At 38.0% G+C, this 21,455-nt stretch overlaps 1 protein-coding gene across 1 annotated transcript; it reads right to left on the reverse strand.

Annotated features, from left to right (window-relative positions):
* Positions 1–9,565: 9,565 nt before the first annotated feature.
* On the reverse strand, positions 9,566–12,910 carry LOC100672260 (olfactory receptor-like protein DTMT). Its single transcript, XM_064271570.1, has one exon. It carries the CDS (start codon positions 11,139–11,141, stop codon positions 10,197–10,199), a length of 945 nt encoding a protein of 314 aa, XP_064127640.1. The 5' UTR covers positions 11,142–12,910; the 3' UTR covers positions 9,566–10,196.
* Positions 12,911–21,455: the final 8,545 nt, after the last annotated feature.

The following is a 21,455-nucleotide window of genomic DNA, read 5'->3' on the forward strand; positions in this document are numbered from 1 at the left end:
TCTGTGGAAACCAGGACACCCTTCAGTGACCATACACATGAGACACAAATATCTTCACTTCCACAGCCCATTTGGAAACCCTGGTGGCGTAGTGGTTAAGAGCTATGGCTGCTAACCAAAAGGTCCACAGTTCAAATCCACCAGGCACTCTTTAGAAACCCTATGGGGCAGTTCTACTCTGTCCTACAGGGTTGCTATGAGCTGGAACTGACTCAACGGCAACAGGTTTGGTTTGGTTTTCATGGCCCATTCAGAGAGGTCTATTCACATAATTCCACCTGAAACCTCCTTGTCTCCAATATTCCAATCATGTTCCTTCCAAGTCCCTGACCATCTAGTCAAACCATTGACCAGAGCCTGTAAATCGGTATACAATCACACATCTGACCATAGTAGGGTCTCCAATGAGGGGCTGGTGGATCTGAACTACCAGCGTTTTGGTAGTTAGTATGAATTCCAGCCACATATGAAAGTGGGCTTGTGGTTAGTAATTTTGCCAGGAGAAACTCTTGCTTGCTTTCTTTTCACTTGAGCCCAAACCAAGGCTAAGACATATTGGATTTTTTTCTAATTCACCCACTGCAGATATCATCCTGCAAAGACCCTGTCTTCTATCAGATTTCCCACTCTGACTCTGTCTATGGCATACCTGGTCCATTAAAAACTAAGTGTTTGTGACCACCAGACGCCCTGGTAACTCAGAACTAAAGCAACTCCCGAAGTCCACCTTTCAGCCAAAGATTACACAGGCCTATAAAACAAGCAATAACACACGTAAGGAACGTGCTTCTTAGTTCAATCAACTATACAAGACCAAATGGGTAACACTAGCCCCAAAGCAAAGACAAGGAGGTAGGAAGGGACGGGAAAACTAGGCAGATGGACAAGAGGAACTCAGGGTGAAAGGGGGAAAGTACTGACACATTGCAAGAATTGCAATTAATTTCACAAAACAATTTGCGTATAAATTTTTTAATTAGAAACTAATTCATGCTGTAAACTTTCACCTAAAGCGTGATAAAATCAAAAAAAAAAAAAAACTGAGCTCTACTTCTGCTTCTGACCAAAATGCAGTAACAGAGACTGTCTGTACCCTCCTGCTCAAACATAAATGTGAGACAAAATATGTGAAACAGCTTTCAAGATACTGTGCATCACTTCTCCCAAGCCAGATCCCTGAATTCAGATTTGTAGCCTCCTAAACTGTGAGAAAATATATTCTTCTGTTAAAGAAAAAAAACAAGATATTAAGCATTAGGCAACAAAGAAAAGTTTTTGTGGGTCAGGAATCTAGGCAAGGCTTGGCTGGGTCCTCTAGTTCAGAGTCTATCACAAAAATAAAGAACAAAACTATTCCAAATTTGATTAAAAAAAAAAACTATAAACCCACAGACCCAAGAAGTTTGACAAACCCCCAAGTGCAAAAAACTGAAAATAATATGAAGGAACATCATAACCAAATTGCTTAAAACAAAAAAAGTCTTAAAAGCAGCCAGGGTGAGGGGGGACACCTTATATACATAAGAACAAACATAAAAATGACAGTAAATTTCTCACTGGAAGCAATGCAGTCAAGAAGACAATCACTGTATGGCAACAAACTGGCTAACCTAGATGAAATGGACAAATTCTTAGAAGCACACAACCTACCCAAACTAACTGAAGAGAAAATAGAAAGTCTCAACAGACCCATAACAAGTGAAGATATCAAATCAGTGATCAAAAACCTCCCAACAAAAAAAAAAGTCCTGGATCAGGTGGCTTCACTAGGGAATTCTACCAAAGATTGAGAGAAGAATTGTCACCAATACTGTTCAAACTCTTCCAAAAGCTAGGGAAGGAAGGAATACTCCCTAATTCATTCTATGAAGCAAACATAACCCTGATACCAAAACCAGACAAAGATACCACAAGAAAAGAAAACTACAGGCCAATGTCTCTTATGAATATGGATGCAAAAATCCTCAACAAAATACCGGCAAACAGAATCCAACAGCATAGTAAAAAAAGTCATACACTATGACCAAATGGAATTTTTTCCAGGAATGCAGGAATGCTTCAACATTAGAAAATCAAACAACATAATACACCACATCGATAGAACAAAGGAAAAGAACCACATGATCATCTCTTTGGATGCAGGAAAAGCATTTAATAAAATCCAGCACCCTTTCTTGATGAAAACCCTAAATAAGATTGGAATAGAAGGGAAATTCCTGACTATGATTCAGGATATATATGAAAAACCAACAGCCAACATTATACTTAATGGAGAAACACTGATAGCTTTCCCAAAGAAATTGAAAACAAGACAAAGATGCCTGCTCTCACCACTTCTATTCAATATTGTGTTAGAAGTCCTAGCCAGAGCACTAAGACAAGAAAAAGAAATAAAAGTTATCCAGACTGGAAAAGAGGTAAAATTATCTCTATTCACAAGTGATAAAATCCTATATATAGAAAATCCCAAAAAGTCCACAAGAAAACTTCTACAGCTAATACAGGAGTTTAGCAAAATTGCAGGGTACAAAGTCAACAAACAAAAATCATCTGGGTTTCTATACACCAGCAATGAGAAATCTGAAAGGGAAACTAGGGAAAAAATTCAATTTACAAAAGCATCTAAGAGAATAAATTACCTAGGAATAAATCTAACCAGAGACGTGAAGGATTTATACAACGAAAATTATAAAACACTGCTGAAAGAGATTAAAGAAGGCTTAAATAAATGGAAAGATGTTCTATGTTCACAGATTGGAAGACTTAATATTCTTAATATGTCAATACTATCCGAAGTGATCTATAGATTCAACGCAATCCTGATCAAAAATCCAATAGCCTTCTTTACAGAAATAGAAAAACAAATCTGCTACTTTGTATGAAATGGCAAGAGGCCCCAAATAGCTAAAGCAATGTTAAAAGAGAACGAAGTAGGAGGAATCACACTTTCTGCTTTTAAAAATACTATATTGCTACAGGAGCCCTGGTGGCAGAGCGGTTAAGAGTTATGGCGGGCTACGGCTACTAACCAAGAGGTCGGCAGTTTGAATCCACCAGTCTGTCCTTGCAAACTCTATGGAGCAATTCTACTCTGTCCTATAGAATCACTATGAATTGGAATCGACTAAATGGTAACAGGTTTTGGGTACAGCTACAGTAGTCAGTCTGGCACTGGTATAACAATAGACGCATAGAACAATGGAATAGAATTGACGGTCCAGGAGTAAGCCCACGCATCTATGGTCAAGTGATTTTTGACAATGGTGCTAAGTCCACTTGATGGAGAAATAAGAGTCTCTTCGATAAACAGTTCTGGGAAAATTATATTCCACATGCAAAAAAATGAAACAGGATCCATCCCTCACATCATATACGAAAACAAATTCAAAATGGATTAAGGGCGTAAATGTGCAAACTAAAACCATAAAATCCTTAGAAGAGCAAGCAGGGACAAAGCTGTCAGGCCTAGCTTTCAACAATGGATTATCTAATAGAATAATAAAAGCACGAATAGCAAAAGACAAAATAAATAAATGCAACCTCATAAAAATTAAAAACTTTTCTCCATCAAAAGACTTTACCAAAAAAGTGAAAAGACAAGCTGCCGACTGGGAGAATATCTTCAGAAACCATATATCTGACAAAAATCTAATAACCAAAATCTACAGAAAACTTCAACAACTTAACAACAAAAAGACAAATAGCCCAATCCTAAAATGGGCAAAGGACTTGAATAGGCTTTTCACCAAAGAGGACATTCATATGGCCACCAAACACATGAAAAGATGCTGGTATCATTCGCTATCAGAGAGATGCAAATCAAAACCACAATGAGATACTATTTCACTCACACTAGAATGGCTAAGATTTAAAAAAAAGAAAACAGAAAATAACAAATGTTGGCAAGTATATGGGGAAATTGGAACCCTTACCCATTGCTGGTGGGATGCAAAATGGTACAACTGCTCTGGAAAACAGTGCTGCAGTTCCTCAAAAAACTAAAAATAGAAGTACCATGTTGTTATGTTGTTGTTAGGTGCCATCAAGTCAGTTCCAACTCACAGCTACCCTATACACAACAGAATGAAACAGTGCCTGGTCCTGCACCATCCTCACAATCATTGTTATGGTTGAGCCCATTGTTGCAGCCACTATGTCAATTCATTTCATAGAGGGTCTTCCTCTTTTTGTCTGACCCTCTACTCTACCAAGCCTGATGTCCTTCTCCAGGGACCAATCCCTCTTGATAACAAGTCCAAAGTAGGTGAGACAAAATCTTGCCACCCTTGCTTCTAATGAGCATTCTGGCTGTACTGCTTCCAAGACAGATTTGTTTGTTCTTTTGGCAGCCCCTGGTATGTTCAATATTCTTCACCAACAAAATAATTCAAAGGCATCGACTCTTCTTTGGGCTTCCTTATTCATTGTCCAGTTTTCACATGCATATAAAAAAAAAAAAAAGATTGAAAACAGCATGCCCTGGGTCAGGCACATCTTAGTCTTCGAGGCGACGTCTTAGCTTTTTAACAATATAGAGAGAACTTTTGCAGCAGATTTGCCCAATGCAATGCATCATTTCATTTCCTGACTGCTGCTTCCATGGTTGTTGATTGATGATTCAAGTAAAATGAAATCCTTGACAACTTCCATATGACCCACAATTCCATTCCTAGGTATATCCCAAAAGACTTGAAAGCAGAGACTAATACAGCAATGTTCATTCCAGCACTACTCACAATAGCCAAAAGGTGGAAACAATCTAAAAGTCCATCAACAGATGAATAGATAAACAAAACATGATACATACCTACAACAGAATACTACTCAGCCTGTAGGAGAAATGTACTCTTGCTTGATACATGCTACAATATGGGTGAAGCTTGAAGACATTATGCTGAGTGAAATAAGTCAACCACAAAAGGACAAATATTGTATGACAGCACTTATATAAAAAGACAAGAAAAGGCAAATGTGCAAAAACCAAATTTATTAGTGACTACCAGGGGTGGGAGATAGGAGAAGAGGGGGGATTAATGAGAATGGAAAAATCGTATTAAGGGTATAGTTGCACAGAAGAGGGGGGATTAATGAGAATGGAAAAATCGTATTAAGGGTATAGTTGCACAGCTGATTATTGCAGATGCTGTTAATAAGTTGTACACTTGTAAAAGGTTTAATTCGCAAAAGCTGTGTATTAGATACATTTACAACAGTGACCAAAAAAAAGAGTAGCTGCTGAGGTTGCTTGTGTACAACCAAACACCTCATGGTATTTGGTTTCTCGGTTTGGAGGTTTAGGGTCATGGTTTCATGGGACATCCCAGTTAATTGGCCTAATAACATGTTTAGTGTCTCTCTTCTACCTCCTAGTTGGATGTGTAGTGCCTGGGGTCTTAAAAACTTGCAAGCGGCCATCTAAAGCACAACAATTGGTCTCTATTTGCCTAGAACAACAGAGGAAGAAGGAAAGTCAGGAATAGGAGGAGGATATGGAATGTGTGGCTGATTTCCTTCATGAACAACTGCCTCCTTTACCATGAGACCAGAACTAGATGGTGCCCAGGTACCATTACTGAACATTTTGATCAAAGATGCCATAGAAGAATCTTGACAAAAAGGAGGAAAATGCAGAACATAATTTCAAAGTCTCATGGACTCCACACTTCCTGGAGCCATAAACTTTGGGTGAACCCCCGAAACTATTGCCCTGAGATCATCTTTAAGCCTTAAACCACAGATATCTCCTGAAACCTTCTTAAAACCAAACAATAGTTTAGCTTAACTAGTAAAAAATGTCTGCCTTGAGCATTATGCTATTTTAAGAACTCTCTATGTGGGATCAAATTGACAACAGCACCTTGAAAGCTTAGATAGAAAGCTTAAGGGGCCATGAGTTTATATTAATGGGGAGGAACAATTCAGAAAAGGAGGGTCAGAATAGGTACACAACTGGAAGAATGCAATCAATGTCACTAAATAGGAAGTGTAGAAACTGTTGAATTAGTGTATGTTTTGCTGTGTGTTTTCTCAACAACAACAAAATAAATGAAATTATATATACATATATAAAAAGGAGGCAAGGGAGCATTTTTAAAGTACTAAAAGAAAAATTATCCATCTAGAATTTTATACACAGAGAAAATACCTTTCAAAAATGAAGACAAGAAAAGACTTTTTCAGATTTACAGAAGCTGAAAGAATTCATCAGCAGCAGACCAATCCTACAAAAACACTAAAGAAATTCCCTCAGACAGGAGGAACATTATACCAGAAGGAAATTTGGAACTACACAAAGGAATAAAGAGCACCATAAATGGTAACTACTTAGGTAAATATAAAATTTTATTATTATTATCTGAACCCCTTTAAAAGATGATTGACTAAAGCAAACAATAACAATGCACTATGAGATTTATAACATAAATAAAAAAAAAATTCATACCCAGAAGTAAAATGTACGACAACAATAGGTTGGGAATTGAAAATGGAAGTATGCTCCTGTAAGATTCTTATACATGAAATAGTATAATATTACCTGAAGATAAACTGTAATAAGTTAAATATGTATACTATGAACTCTAATTAGGAGTCCTGGTGGCACAGTGGTTAAGCGCTTGGCTACTAACAAAAACGTTGACAGTTTGAACCCTCCAGTAGCTCCCTGAGAGAAAACACCTGGCGATTTGCTCCCAAAGACTAAACCAAACCACAACCAAACCCATCGCCATCGAGTCAACTCGGACATATAGCAACTGTATAGAATAGAGTAGAACTGCCCCATAGGGTTTCCAAGGCTGTAAATCTTTATGGAAGCAGACTGCCACATCTTTCCTCTGAAAAGCAGTTGGTGGAGTGCATTTGACCACCCACATTTCAGTTATCAACTGAGTGCTTAACCACTGCTCCATCAGACCACAGCCTGGGAAGCCCTGTAGGGCAGTTCTACTCTGTCATATAGGGTCAGCTGCGAGTCAGAATCGACTCTATGGCATACCACAACAACAAGAACTCTAAAGCTTCCACTAAAATAACAAAACATAGCCAGTAGGCAAAAGAAGGTGATAAAATGGGATCATAAAAAATAATCAAAAAGAAAGCAGAAATAGTCAGGAAAGGACATATTAGAGAAAGTACATTTCAGAGCAAAGAATATACCAAGAACAAAAAAGATAATGTTAAGTGCCATTTTATGTCATCGGAAGACATAAAAATCTTATACCTTTATGCAACTAATAAAAACCGAAACCAAACCCACTGCTGTCCAGTCGATTCTGACTCACAGAGACCCTATAAGACAGAGGAGAACTGCCCAATAAGGTTTCAAAGGAGCAGGTAGTGGATTCGAACTGCTGACCTTTTGGTCAGCAGCAGAGTTCTTAACCACTGTGCCACCGCGGCTCCAGTTAGAGAGACTCAAAATGCATGAAACAGGACTAGATAAGTAGAAGATATATAGGTCAATGGAACAGAGTATAGAGTCCAGAAATAGATCCACCCACACATGGCCAATAGATTCTAGGTGAAGGTACCCAGCTAATTTAATGGGAAAACTATAGTTTGCTTTTTTTTCTTTCCCCCAAGACACTGAAACAATGGAAAAAATGAATTTCAACCCCTAATTCACACCTTATACAAAAATTAATTTGATATGTATCACCAACTTAAATATAAAAGCTAAGACTAAAATAACTTCTAAAAGAAAACACCTAATTCACACCTGTACTGTTTCAATTACTGGAGTTTTTTTTCAAATAGGTATTGATAGTGACAGTTGAAAATACCAATTTATGGTTCCTGTTCTTCAAATATTTCTTAGAAAACGTTACCCATTTTCTCTTTCAAGTGAGTTTGAGAATAAATTTCTCAGTTTCCAATCCCTAATTCCATTGGGATTTTGACTTGGATAATACTGAGTATATTTGAAGAGAACTGATGTTAAAATATTGAGACTTCAAAACTCATCATATTGTACAATTTTAAATGGATGGATCCTACTGTATAAAAATTAAACTTCAAAAAGCTCTGTCATGGATTTAATTGTGTCCCCTAAAAAATATGTGTCTCCTTGGTTAGTCCATGATTCCCAGTATTGTGCGGTTGTCCTCCATTTTGCGATTGTAATTTTATGTTAAGAGGATTAGGGTGGGATTGTAACACCACCCTTACTTAGGTCACCTTCCTGATCCAGTGTAAAGGGAGTTTCCCTGGGGTGTGGCCTGTACCACCTTTTATCTCTCAAGAAGATAAAAGGAAAGGGAAGAAGCAGAGAGTTGGGGACCTCATATCACCAAGAAAGCAGCACCTGGAGCAGAGCTCATATTTTGTACCTGTGGTCCCTGCACCTGAGATTCTCCCAGAACAATGAAAGACTGATAACAAGGACCTTCCTCCGGAGCTGACAGAGAGAGAAAGCCTTCCCCTGGAGCCAGTACCCTGGATTTGGACTTGTAGGCTGCTTGACTGTGAGAGAATAAACTCTTGGTTAAAGCCACCCACTTGTGGTATTTCTGTTACAGTAGTACTAGATGACAAAGACAAGCTCTTAAAAACACATTGAGGCACCGTTTCCGGGGTCATTTTGGTTATCCACTTACTGTGGTATCTTTTATATCCTTCAGTAATTTTTTCTTCCTATATTTCTTCCACATATTTTCATTTCTATAGAGAATAGGATCAATTTCATTGCCTTTTTAGTTGGATTTTGCTGGTATAGGAGAAAGTAATTTAAATTGAATATTAATCTTTTATCTTGTCACTGATACTTCTGTTGTATTATGCCTCAGAGATTTCAGGGCTTATCTGTTATAATATATAGTATTACCTTGACTACAACATGTATTTCTGGAAATACAATATTAAATGAAAAGCATAATTACAAACTGTATGAACTATAATCTACTTCTCAACATATATGTACTTATACAGAAGTAGTTGCTTGGGTAACTAAGTAGAAGGTGGCATCACAAATCAAGATATGGTATACAGGATAAAGAGCAGGTTTGGGGTGGATATACGCAGTTCAATTTTGTGCATGTTGAGATTGAAGTGCTCATAGAATATCAAGTGGAAATGACCACTGGGCTAATGAGAATAACAATTGGGATCTATGGATAAAGGTCTGAGCTGAAGGCAAAGATCTGGAGGTCAGCAGAATAAGTGAGAGAATTAAAATGATGAGTTTGGATATCATCGCTTAGAAGGGACTATAAGGAAATAAAATGCACTCAGGTTGGAAACCTAGTCCATGCCATAGGCGAAGCTAAGAGTTTAAAAAATAATGGCTTCCCCCTTCTTTCTGAGGTGGGGGAAAAGGAGAAGAGCAGAATCAGAAAGTCTGGAACCTTAGATAGGCTCACCAATGGACTCACTCTGTGACTTGGTAAGTTATCAAATTCCATATTTGTCAAGTAGTGATAATATTGTCTCTCCTTCCCTACAATTTTCATGAGGGCAGAATAAGAACACAGATGTAAAAATTTTTTGTAAAGTCCAAAATGGAAAACAGAAGATTCTAGCTAGAATCTGGTAGATTCTAGCTTCCTTCTTTTCTGGTGGGGAATAAAGTTTAAGGCCCCAGAGAATTAACTAATGCTCACTTAAATGAAAAACACACTACTGTAGTTAAAAAAAAAGCCTAGGGGATAGAAAAGGTAATGGTGAAATGAAAATAAATCAGGGAAAAATTGTTAAGAGATAAGATGATGGGGAAAATTGAGCAGGAGTACATAAGTAGAAGATATTTTATTCAACGATAAGAAGTCTGATCGAGCAGATGGAGGATGGGAGACTAAGATGTTTGGATTTTATTCAGTATTGACCAAGAGTAGTGTGGAGTATTATTTAAAATGATAACACAATCAAAACACATTTTGGTTTAAAAAAATTAACTCCTGTGATACATCAGTGGTATAACAACAGAGAGCATAAAGATCCTATAAAATGGTAGTTCTTAAATTATATTTTCCCTAGTAGGAACACAAAGAGGGAGGTATAGCCAGCAAGTCACCAAGACCCCAAACCCTTCCCTAGTTCAACTACACAGCTCTACTTCTTCTCTTTCACCTAGTGGAGAATTGTGTACTATTTGGTTACAAAAGACATTTCCGTGGTGAGGTAAAAAGAAGTCTGAAATAGTGCCCTAATTCAATACCAACATACCTACTAAAAAAAAAAAAAATTAATGTAAAAATTCCAAATCATAGAGAGGAGAGAATTTTTCTTTTACAAAAGACTCTCCCCAGGGCTCCCTTCATATCCCTGTTCCTCAGGCTGTAAATGAAGGGGTTCAGCATGGGGGTCACCACAGTGTACATCATAGCCATGACAGTTTCCTTAATAGTAGAATGATCAGCAGATGGGCATAAGTAGAGACCAATAATTGTTCCAAAGAAAAGAGACACCACAGAGAGGTGGGAGCCACACGTGGAAAAAGCCTTACAGATACCCCTGGCAGAAGGGATCTTGAGGATGGAGGAGATGATTCGTACATAGGACATGATGATGAGTAAGAATGGGATGACAACAACGAGTCCTCCTATGATAAATATCACCAACTCATTAACTTGAGTGTCAGAGCAGGCCAGCTTCAGCAGAGCAGACATATCACAGAAAAAATGGGGGATCAAGTTGTCTGCACAAAAACACAACCTGGCCATAAGCAGGGTGTGCAGCATGGCATGGAACGTGGTCAGCACCCAGGACAGTGCCACCAGGGAGAAACAGAGCTGGGGGCTCATGATGGTGGTGTAGTGCAAGGGGAAGCAGATGGCCACATAGCGGTCATAGGCCATGGCCACAAGGAGGAAGCTCTCCAGGTCACCAAAAAACAGGAAGAAGTATATCTGGGCCAGGCAGCCTGTGTAGGGGATGGATGAGACTTGGCTCTGCATGTTCTGCAGCAATTTGGGCATTGTGACCGAGGAGAAGCAGAGGTCAGAGAAGGACAAGTTGCTGAGAAACAAGTACATGGGTGTGCGGAGGTGGGAGTCCAGTCGAATGAGGACTATGATGACGAGGTTGCCCAGGACGGTGGTAACGTACATGGCCAGGAACAGGCCATAGAACAGGATTCGCTGCTCTGGTTCAATAGGCAGGCCCAGGAGGATGAACTCAAAGATGGCGGTTTGATTCTTTCCTGACATTCTCTGTTCCTTACATCACTAGGAAGAAATAATAGTGTTCATTAAAAACCTGACCAGAGGAATAAACATATTTCTGTGATACGTGGTCTGTTAGATGCTCTGTAATGATACTTTATTTTTCCCTCATCATAACAGTGTCAATTTCTATAATTAGAATCTCAATGATCAAAAATGACTTTTTTTTACTTTTCTATAACATATAACATTATGCCCTCCTTCCAGAAGACTCACACCTCTTAGTTTGTGACATAACCAATGGTCTGTTTTTTCTGCTACTTGCCTGGCCCTTCATTCATTCTCAGTGACTGTAATTGGCTTCTGCTCTGTGCCATATCCATTGCTGTCAAGTCAATTCAGACTCATAGCAACCCTATAGGACAAAGTAGAACTGCCCCATAGGGTTTCCAAGAAAGAGCAAGTGAATTTGAACTACCGACCTTCTGGTTGGCAGCCGAACTGCACTCTGCTCTGTCAGTACCTTGCATATGTTGTTCCCAGTGTTATTTCCTAAACAAGGTTCTCTTATACATATACCCCATGAAAATCTCATCTGCTCCTATGGTGTACATTTCCATGTAATCTCGGAACTGTATACTCAGTTGCTTATTTTCCCTTGGTTATATCACAGACATCTTAAACCCAACAGATCCCAAACTAAATTCATGATCCAAACCTGCATGCCTCCAAACCTGCATGCCTCCCAACCTGCACTGCCTCAAATGTCTCGTGTCTCAGTAAAAGGTATCCAAGTGATCAAGTCAGAAATTTAAGAGTGTTCTTCCATTAATTTCTTTCTCTCATCATCAACAACCAATCTATCAAGCCCACAGATTCTGCCACGTAATTCTCTTTCTAATTCATCCATTCTTCATCCCAACCACTACTCCTCTAGCCCAGGCTAACGTCGTATCCTATCTGGACAATTCTTGCAGGAACATCTCCCAGCTCCCAGGCTTACTCTTCTTCAATCCCGTCATTCACCCTGCAGCATTCTAAAATGAGAACCTGGTCATCTGTCTCTCCTGCTTAAGCTCCTTAGTGCCTTCTCATTGCTCTTAAGATTAAGGCAAAGTTCCTTTCAAGGGCAAAAAATGTGCTTCAGGACCTGACCCTTGCCTACTTTAACAGCCTCATCTGGCCACAAAGTGACACTTGCACTCCACTCTTCAGCAATGTGGGAATTCAGAGTCATCATTTCTTGCCTTCAGCCTTTCTTATTTGCTGTTCCTCCTGCCTCGCACCTTCTTCCCTTTGCTCCCTCTTCACTTACCTTCACCCTACTTAGTCTTCAAGTATAATATCACATGTCGCTTACTCAACTAAACATTCTCTGTCTCCCGGACTAAGTCAGGACACACCGCTGTGCTTCCACAGCATCCTGTACTTGTCCCAAGAGTACTCTATACACTTGAAATAACTTTAGCTTTTTCTCTACCACATTGTAAACTCCATGCAGGAAAGGCCATGTCTGCTTTCTTGACTGCTGTAGCATCAGCACCTGACATAACGCCTGGCATGTAGCCAGTGTTTCATATGCGTTCATTGGCTGTCATTCAGTTATGACATGCATTACTCCAAATTTAAAGGCATCAGACATTCTCATTAAGTCAGAATAACTACTTCTACTAAATTCTTCCAGGACAAGTACTTATTAGCTTTAACCATTTAGCACTAAATTTTCACACTGTACTGCAGACTTCATGGATGTAATTTAATACCCATGAAAAATATCAGAGAACCTCAGAAAAACTGCTATTCACTAATGCAAATAACTCGGTCTAAACACCCTTATGTTTAAATCTACATGATGTTATTTTTATTATTGTGATTAGTAGTCTGATGGGGAATTTTAGACATTATGGGAGAAGCAGAAAGAACAAAGATAATTTCTACTCTGAAGCCCTCACTTGAGTTCTTTCCCAGATAACCAGACCTCAGTGTGCCTCAAAACTGACAAAGCAAGAAAGAGCATTAAGGGATATGGGAAACTCCTCACTGAAAAGACAATGGTGAGTCCAACTGCTGGGCTTTTCACCCTGCTGATACTATTTAATCCAGTGGCATTAACAGTTTTCATATTGGCTATTATGTGCTGACACTAGAGTGGGAAGAAACACCTAGGGAAATCATACACTTGTTTTCTCAGAATTTTGCTTCCCTGGTAAATGAGTGGCCTCCATCTCTAGTGTCAAGAACATGATTAAGGATCACAGACAAGGGAGATATCACTTCCAGGCGCTGCCAGTGAGGAGGTATATGAGCTTCTCATTTCCTACACATATTAAATCAGTTAGTTCTCAACCTGGGCTGCACATAAGAATCATTCAGGGTAGTGCTTCTAAAAATTTAATGTTCATGCAAATACCCTGGTGACTCTGTTAAGATATTGATTCTGAGCCTATAGGTCATACGTTTTCAATAAGCACCCAGGTGATGCCAATGCTGCTGGTCCATGGACCACACCTTGACATACAATGCTTTAAAAAAAAAATACAGATAGGTGAGCCCCTTCAGATAAATGTATTCAGAATCTCTGAGAAGGAAGCCAGGGCAAAGTTTCTGAAGCTCCCTGAGTAATGTGAACATACAGAAAAGGCTTCAGATCTCTTGTATTAAATGCCTACCTAACAGAGCTATCATTATGCTGAAATGATATAATTTTGGGAGAACACATTGCATAGTAAGTAATATTTATGAATGTTATCATTAACAAAGAGGTTGTAACTGGTGAACATTAATAAAAAAATATTTCTAGAATGTGAGGAAGTCTTGGGAGGCAGAAAGGTGGTAGAGAGAAGGGCTATACTACCCAAAAAACTATCCTGCAGTATACAACCCTTTGCCATTGAGTCGATTCCGACTCATGGCAACCCAATAGCATACAACCTGGGACATCAAGATTCTCAGATTGGAAGGACACTAAGGGATCAGCTCATTCACCCTCCTGCCCAACTCACCCAGTGTGTCTGAGGGTGACTCCAGGACCCTGGCCTGAGATTCTGCTCTCCTTTATTCACTACAGGTGTGTGGAGCCTGTGTCTGTCTACACCATCTGTTCTTGCATCTCCTGTTCTAAATTTCCCTGGACCCTAGGGGCCCTGGATCCCAGAGCAGTATAGATCCTGGAGGAACTCATTAAAGACAAAGTAATTACAGGATGTCTCTAGGACAATTTGTCTAAGAATCCTGGAACAATGACTGATGGCACCCACTGATCACAACTGACTATACTTCCAGGAAAAGTAGGTATGGAGAAAAACTCATGTATGGAAACTAGATCATTGCCTGTTTAGGGAATGGACAGTAGTCCTGGGGTGAAGGAAAATGGTTGAAGAAACCGTAAACGTAAGCAGAGACCAGACTATGAATATCCTGATATCTTAGTAATGCTGGAGTTTAAACTTTATCCTGTGGGCAAAAAAAGTCATCATCGGTCTTTAAGTAGAGTACCACTGTGAAAAGATAAATGTTTTGGAAAGATTCCCAGGGTAGGCGAATCTCTCACTACAACCCAACTGCCCTTGTAGCACTAAAGAGATTGCAAAACAACACTTGTTTACGTTATGACAGCTGAAATAAGGAAGTATCATCTTGTTCGGCCTCAGGTGACTTGAATTTTTCGTCACTCTGTGCATGTCTGCAAATAGTCCTGAAAGCACAGTTAGTGTTGATTTTGGAGTTACAAACGAATTTTAACAAGTAGCTGAATTCACAAACAGGCAATCGGTGAATAATGAAGATCAACTGTACTTTGCTAATGAAATAGAAAAATTCTTTCGGTAACACAACTTATCCCAAACCGGTATGAGACTATTAGAAATGTTTAGTGGCTTTACATCTATTAAAGAAATTAAATCTATAATTAAAAGCCTTTCGTGTCTGTGTTCATGAGGGATATTAATCTGTAACATCTTCGTACAAGGGCAATGCTCACCTCGTAAAATGAGTTGAGAACAATTTTCTCCTCTTCTGTGGGGCCCTGGTGTGCAGGGGTTCAGTGTTTGGAAGCTAACCAAAAGGTCAGCTGTTCAAATCCACCAGCTGCTCCTTGGAAACCCTATGGGACAGTTCTACTCTGTCCTATAGGGTCAAAATGAGTCGGAATTGAATTGACAGAAACTGGTTATGTTCTTGAAGATTTTGTAGAGAATTACCATAATTACTTCCATAAGTGTTTGATATAATTAGCTAGTAAAACCTGGAGTTTTCTTTGTCACAAGTGTTTTCACTACAAATTCAATTTCTTTAATAGACAGAACTCTTCAGGATATCTGCTTCTTTGTGAGTAAGCTTTGGCAGGTTGTGTCTTTCAACAAATTTAGCCACTTATCTAAGCTATAAAATTAATGGGCATAGAATTTTCCATAATATTCCATTATTATCATTTTAATATCCGCAGGAATCTGTAGTGGTATCCTTTCTTTCTTTCCTGATATTTTTATTTTGTATAATTTCTTTTTTTGCCCCCCTTGATCATTTGACAAAAGGGTTATCAATTTCATATAGTATTTCAAATAACCAGCTTTTGATTTCAATGATTTTCTGCTCTCAATTTCATTTATTTTTGTTCTTACCTTTGTTATTTCCTTCCTTCTGCTTGATTCGGGTTTAATTTAATTTACACTTCTTTCTCTATGTCCTCAAGTTGTAAGCTTAGATCATTGATTTGAGACTTTTATTCTTTTGTAATATAAGTGTTTAATGCCATATATTTCCCTTTAAGTACTGCTTAGCTGCATAGCACTAATTTTAATATGCCATCTTTCCACTTCCATGTAATTCAAAATGTTTTCTAATTTCTCTAGTGATTTCCAATTTGACCCATGAGTTATTTAGAAGTTTCTTGTTTACTTTCCAAATATTTGGGTTGTGCCTTCTTCATGTCAAATACAAAAACCATTTGCAGGCATTATAGATCTATATGTGATAAATTTGCACAATCAAAAAGGACAATAAAATTTCTAGAAGATACCCATGTGTGTCAGAGTAGAACTGTGCTGCATAGAGTTTTAAATGACTGATTTTTAGAAGTAGATCACTAGGCCTTTCTTGCAAGTCACCTCTGGGTGGACTCGAAACTCCAGTTTTTTGGTTAACAGCCAGCCACATTAACTATTTGCACCATCTAGGTTGGACTGGGTTTAGAACTCCTCTAGAAGACAGCATAGAACAATATTGTCAGAACCTTGGGGTAAGGAAAGATTTAACCAAAAAATAATAAAAACCACTAACTGTAAAGAGAAGGATTGGTAAAAAAAAAAAAAAAAAGACTACTTTAAAATTTAAAACTTCTATCATAAAAGACACCTTTAAGAGTGAAAAGGCAAGTCACAAAGTGCAAGAAGATATTCTCAAAATGTAACATAAAGAGTAACCCAAAATAAAGATCTAGGGTATTCAAAATAGTTCAAGAACTCCTGTAAATCACTAAGAAAAAGATCAACAATTTAACAGAAAATGAACAAGAGGAATGAGCAGACATTTTACTAAGAAGGATATATATAAATGGCCAGTAAACATATGAAAAGATACTCAAACTCATTAATCTTTAGGGAAGTTCAGAGAAATGAGATACCACTAAACACCCACCAGAATGGCTAAAATCAAAACACTGTCACTATTAAGTGTCGGTAAAGATGGGAAGAAACGAGAACTCTCATACACTGCCTGCGGGTATGTATTTTACTGAGTTTTAAAAATCTCTTTGGTAATATCTACTATATTAGAATATAGGCATTCCCTATGAGCCAATAAATTTACTTCTGGGTATATATTCAATACAAAAATATGCACATATACAAGAAAAAAACATACACAAAAAAATTAAAAGCTCATCGTGACATTATTTTTAATAGCCATTCAAAAATTAAAAGGAATGAATTACCAATACTTACAACTACATGGATGAATTTCGAAAACATTATGCGAAGCAAAAGAGCACAAAAGACACAAAAAATTAGATGCCATAAATTCCTATGTATATGAAATTCAGAAAGAGGCCATTTAATCTGTAGGGATAAAATCAAATCAGTGGCTGCCTGGGGCAAATGATGAAGTTTTGTTTTCTTTCCTTTTCTTTTAGTTCAGTTTAGCTAGATATTCCCGGAGACCACAGTCCCCATAGCCCTCAGCTCAGTAATTAAGTCCCTCAGGGAGTTTAGATGTGTCTATGGAGCTTCCATGGCCTTGCCTTGTACAAGTAGTGCTGGGTTCCCCAGTGTTGTGTACTGTCTTACCCTTCACCAATGTTACCATTTATCTATTGTCTGTTTAGTGTTTTTCCATCCCCACCCCTCCCCTCCCTCGTAACTATCAAAGATTGTTTCTTTTTGTGTGTAAACCTTTTCATAAGTTTATATAGTAGTGGTCTCATACGATATTTGTCCTTTTGTGATTGACTTATTTCACTCAGCATAATGCCCTCCAGATTCACCCATGTTGTGAGATGCTTCGCAGATTCATCATTGTTCTTTATCGTTGTGTAATACTCTTTTGTATGTATGTATCGAAGTTTGTTTATCCATTCATCTGTCCACGGGGATCTAAGTTGTTTCCATCTTTTTGCTATTGTAAACAATGCTGCAGTGAACACGGGTGTGCATGTATCTATTCACGTGACTGCTCTTATTCCTCTAGGATATATTCCTAGGAGTGGGATTGCTGGATAATATGGTATGTCTATTAAGGAAGCACCGTATCATTTTCCAAAATGGTTTTACCATTTTACATTCCCAGCATCAGTGCATAAGAGTTCTAGTCTCCTTGCAGCCTCTCCAACATTTGTTATTTTCTGTTTTTTTAATTTGTGCCAGTAATGCCAGGGTGAGATGGTATCTCATTTTGGCTTTGATTTTCATTTCTCTGATGGCTGGTGACCTCAAACATTTTCCTCATGTCTGTTAGCCACTTGAATGTCTTCTCTGGTGAAGTGTCTGTTCATTTCCTTTGTCCACTTTTTAACTGAATTATTTGTCTTTTTGTTGTAGAGGTGTTGGATTTTCCTGTGCATTTTAGAGATTAGACCTTTGTAGGTTTGCCAAAGTTAAAAATTTTTTCCCAGTCTGTAGGCTCTCTTTTTACTTTCTTGGTGAAGTCTTTTGATGACTATAAGTGTTTTATTTTTAGAAGATCCCAGTTATCTAGCTTACCTTCTGGAGTTTGTGTATTGTTAGTTTTTTATTTATATTTATATTTAAATCCTTGATCCATTTTGAATTAGTTTTTGTATATGGTGTCAGGTATGGGTCCTGTTTCATTTTTTGCACGTGGACATCCTGTTTTGCCAGCACCATTTGTTAAAAAGATTGTCTTTTCCCCATTTGATGGACTTTGGGCCCTTGTTGAAGATCAGGTGACTGTAGGTGGGTGGACTTACATCTGGGCTCACAGCTCTTTTCCATCGGTCAATGTATCTGTCCTTGTACCAGTACCAGGCTGTTTCGACTACTGTAGTTGTATAGTAGGTTCTAAGGTCAGGTAGTGCAAATCCTCCTACTTTATTCTTCTTCTTCAATAGTGCTTTACTTATCCGGGGCCTTTTCCCTTTCCATATACGGTTAAAGATTAGTTTTTCATCTCTTCAAATAATGTTGTTGGTATTTGGATTAGGATTGCATTGTATTTGTAGATTGCTTTGGGGCAAATTGTCATTTTCACAATGTAGAGTCGACCTATCCATCAGCATGATATGTTTTCCATTTATGTAGATCTCTTTTGGTTTCTTGCAGTAGTGTTTTGTAGTTTTCTTTGTATAGGTCTTTTACACCACTGGTTAGATTTGTTTGCAAGTATTTTATTTTTTTAAATGGTATTGTTTTCCTGGTTTCCTTTTCATCATTCTCTTTATTGGTGTATACGAATCCAACTGATTTTTGTATGTTTATATTGTATCCTGCTTCTCTGCTGAATCTTTCTATTAGTTCCAGTCGTTTTCTCATGGAGTCCTTTGGGTTTTCTATGTATAGTATCATATCATCTGCTAGTAGAAACAGTTTTATTTCTTTCTTTCTTTTTCTTGCCTTATTGCTCTAGCTAGGACTCCCACCACAATGTGAAATAGGAGCAGTGATAAACGGCATCCTTGTCCTGGTCCTGTTCTTAAGGGGAATGTTTTCAGCCTCTCTCTATTAAGAATGATGTGGGCTGTTCGTTTTGTATAGATGCCCTTTATTATGTTGAGGAATTCCCCTTCTGTGCCTATTCTATTGAGAGTTTTCATCAGGAATGGGTGTTGGACTTTGTCAAATGTCTTTTCTGTGTTGATTGAGATGATCATTTGATTATTTTCTTTTATGTATGTGGTGGATTATGTTGATTGATTTTCTAATGTTGAACCATCCTTGTATACCTGATATGAATCCTACTTGGTCGTGGTGTATTATTTTTTTGATATGATGCTGAATTCTACTGGCTAGAATTTTGTTGAGAACTTTTGCATCTATATTCATGACAGATATTGGTTGTTTTGTGTGTGCAAGTGGTGTCTTTGTGTGATTTTGGTATCCGGGTTATGTTGGCTTCATAGAATGAATTCAGAAGTATTCCTTCCCTATGTTCTGAAATAGTTTCAGTAGTAATGGTGTAAGCACTTCTCTGAATGTTTGGTAGAATTCTCCAGTGAAGCCATGTGGGCCAGGGCTTTTTTCGTTGTTGTTGTTGTTGGGAGGTTTTTATTACCTTTTCAATATCTTGTCATGGATCTCTTCAGATTTTCAACATCATTTTGTGTTAGTTTGGGTAGGTAATGTGTTTCTAGAAATTTGTCCATTTCCTCTAGGTTTTCAAATTTGTTGGAATATAGTTTTTCATAATACTCTGTTGTGATTCTTTTCATTTCAGTTGGGTCTGTTGTAATGTGCCCCATTTCATTTTTAATTTGGGTTATTTGCATCCTCTACTGTTTTTCTTTTGTCAGTTTGGCCAGTAGTTTGTTGATCCTTTCAAAGAACCAACTTTTGGTTTTGTTGACTATTATTTTTCTGTTGTCTATTTCATTTATTTCTGCTCTGATTTTTATCATTTAAAGGATGAAGTATTGATTGCAAATGGTCACAAGAGAACTGTAGGATGATGGAAACATTCTACACTTGGATTGTGGTTACAGTTACATGGGTGTTTACATTTGTCAAAACTCATTGAACTGTGCACTTAAAAGGGGTTCACTTTATTGTATATAAATTGTATTTAAATAAAGATTATTTGAAAAATACGTAAGAAGAGTTAGAGCAAGAAGGCAACATAAGCAGCTGCATGCCCCCTTTTCCCCACAAAAAAATCAGCCAAAACCAAGCAGAAATTGGTGGAGTCAACTACGGAAACCAGTCAAAGGTTTACAGCATCCAAGCAAATGCCAAATGAAGAAAAGGTAACAAACAATAGTTTCGCTTAACTAGTAAAGAATGTCTGTCTTGGGCATTGTGATCTTTTAAGATCTATCTACTATATATAGGACCAAATTGACAACAGCAACTGGAAAGATTAGATAGGAAACTGAGGGGCCAGTGAGTTTATGTTAACAGAGAATAAACAACACAGACAAGGAGAGTGAGAATGGTTGCACAACTGGAAGAACGTAATCAATGCCATTGAATTGTACATGTCGAAATTGTTAAATTGGTATATGTTCCGCTGTGTATATTCTCAACAACAACAAGAAATTTTTTTAAAAGATACCATTACGTGATCACAAAAAGGGTTACATATAAACATTAGGAAAGTACTGATTCTACACTTGTCTGCAGGTGGACACTTTGAAGAGAGCACTGTACTGCCTCATTGGAATGGTTGTTATTGCCACTCGAAGGACAGGTGTTACATCACCACCACAACCACCACAGTCACAGGAATAAAGTGGAGAATGAGTCACACACACATTTGTTAAGTCAGCTTTAACAGACTCTAGCCTCAATATAGACAAGGGAACAGTTTGTACAATGCCACAACTTCTCTTAGGCTGAGCATGTCCCCATTCCTCCCTCTCTTATGTCTTAACAAGCTTTCCCAACTCTAACCCCATTTATGCTAGGAACCCACAGCCAACTCACACTAAAATGTGTTTAATGGTTTATTTATCCTGCATATACGTAGACTTTTTATACCCTGTGGGAAGAAGTGTGTGAAAGAGAAGGAGAATGCTTGGAGAGCAAAAGACTGGGCCCGTGTCTTGAAGCAACCAGCCAGGTTGTAATAGACTGGAGTTATAGACTGGTGTGGTTGAGGTTCTAAAACCAGCATGCTAGGTAAAAACTTCATATATTCAAGATTACCTTGAAAAGACTTTAGCAAACTGACCCATTATAGGATGACATATTGTTT

The sequence above is a fragment of the Loxodonta africana genome, chromosome 18 (assembly GCF_030014295.1).
Source record: "Loxodonta africana isolate mLoxAfr1 chromosome 18, mLoxAfr1.hap2, whole genome shotgun sequence".
Classification (NCBI taxonomy): domain Eukaryota; kingdom Metazoa; phylum Chordata; class Mammalia; order Proboscidea; family Elephantidae; genus Loxodonta; species Loxodonta africana.

Excerpts from the sequence above, each read along its gene's own strand:
- LOC100672260 (XM_064271570.1), bottom strand. The coding sequence starts at position 11,141 with ATGTCAGGAAAGAATCAAACCGCCATCTTTGAGTTCATCCTCCTGGGC.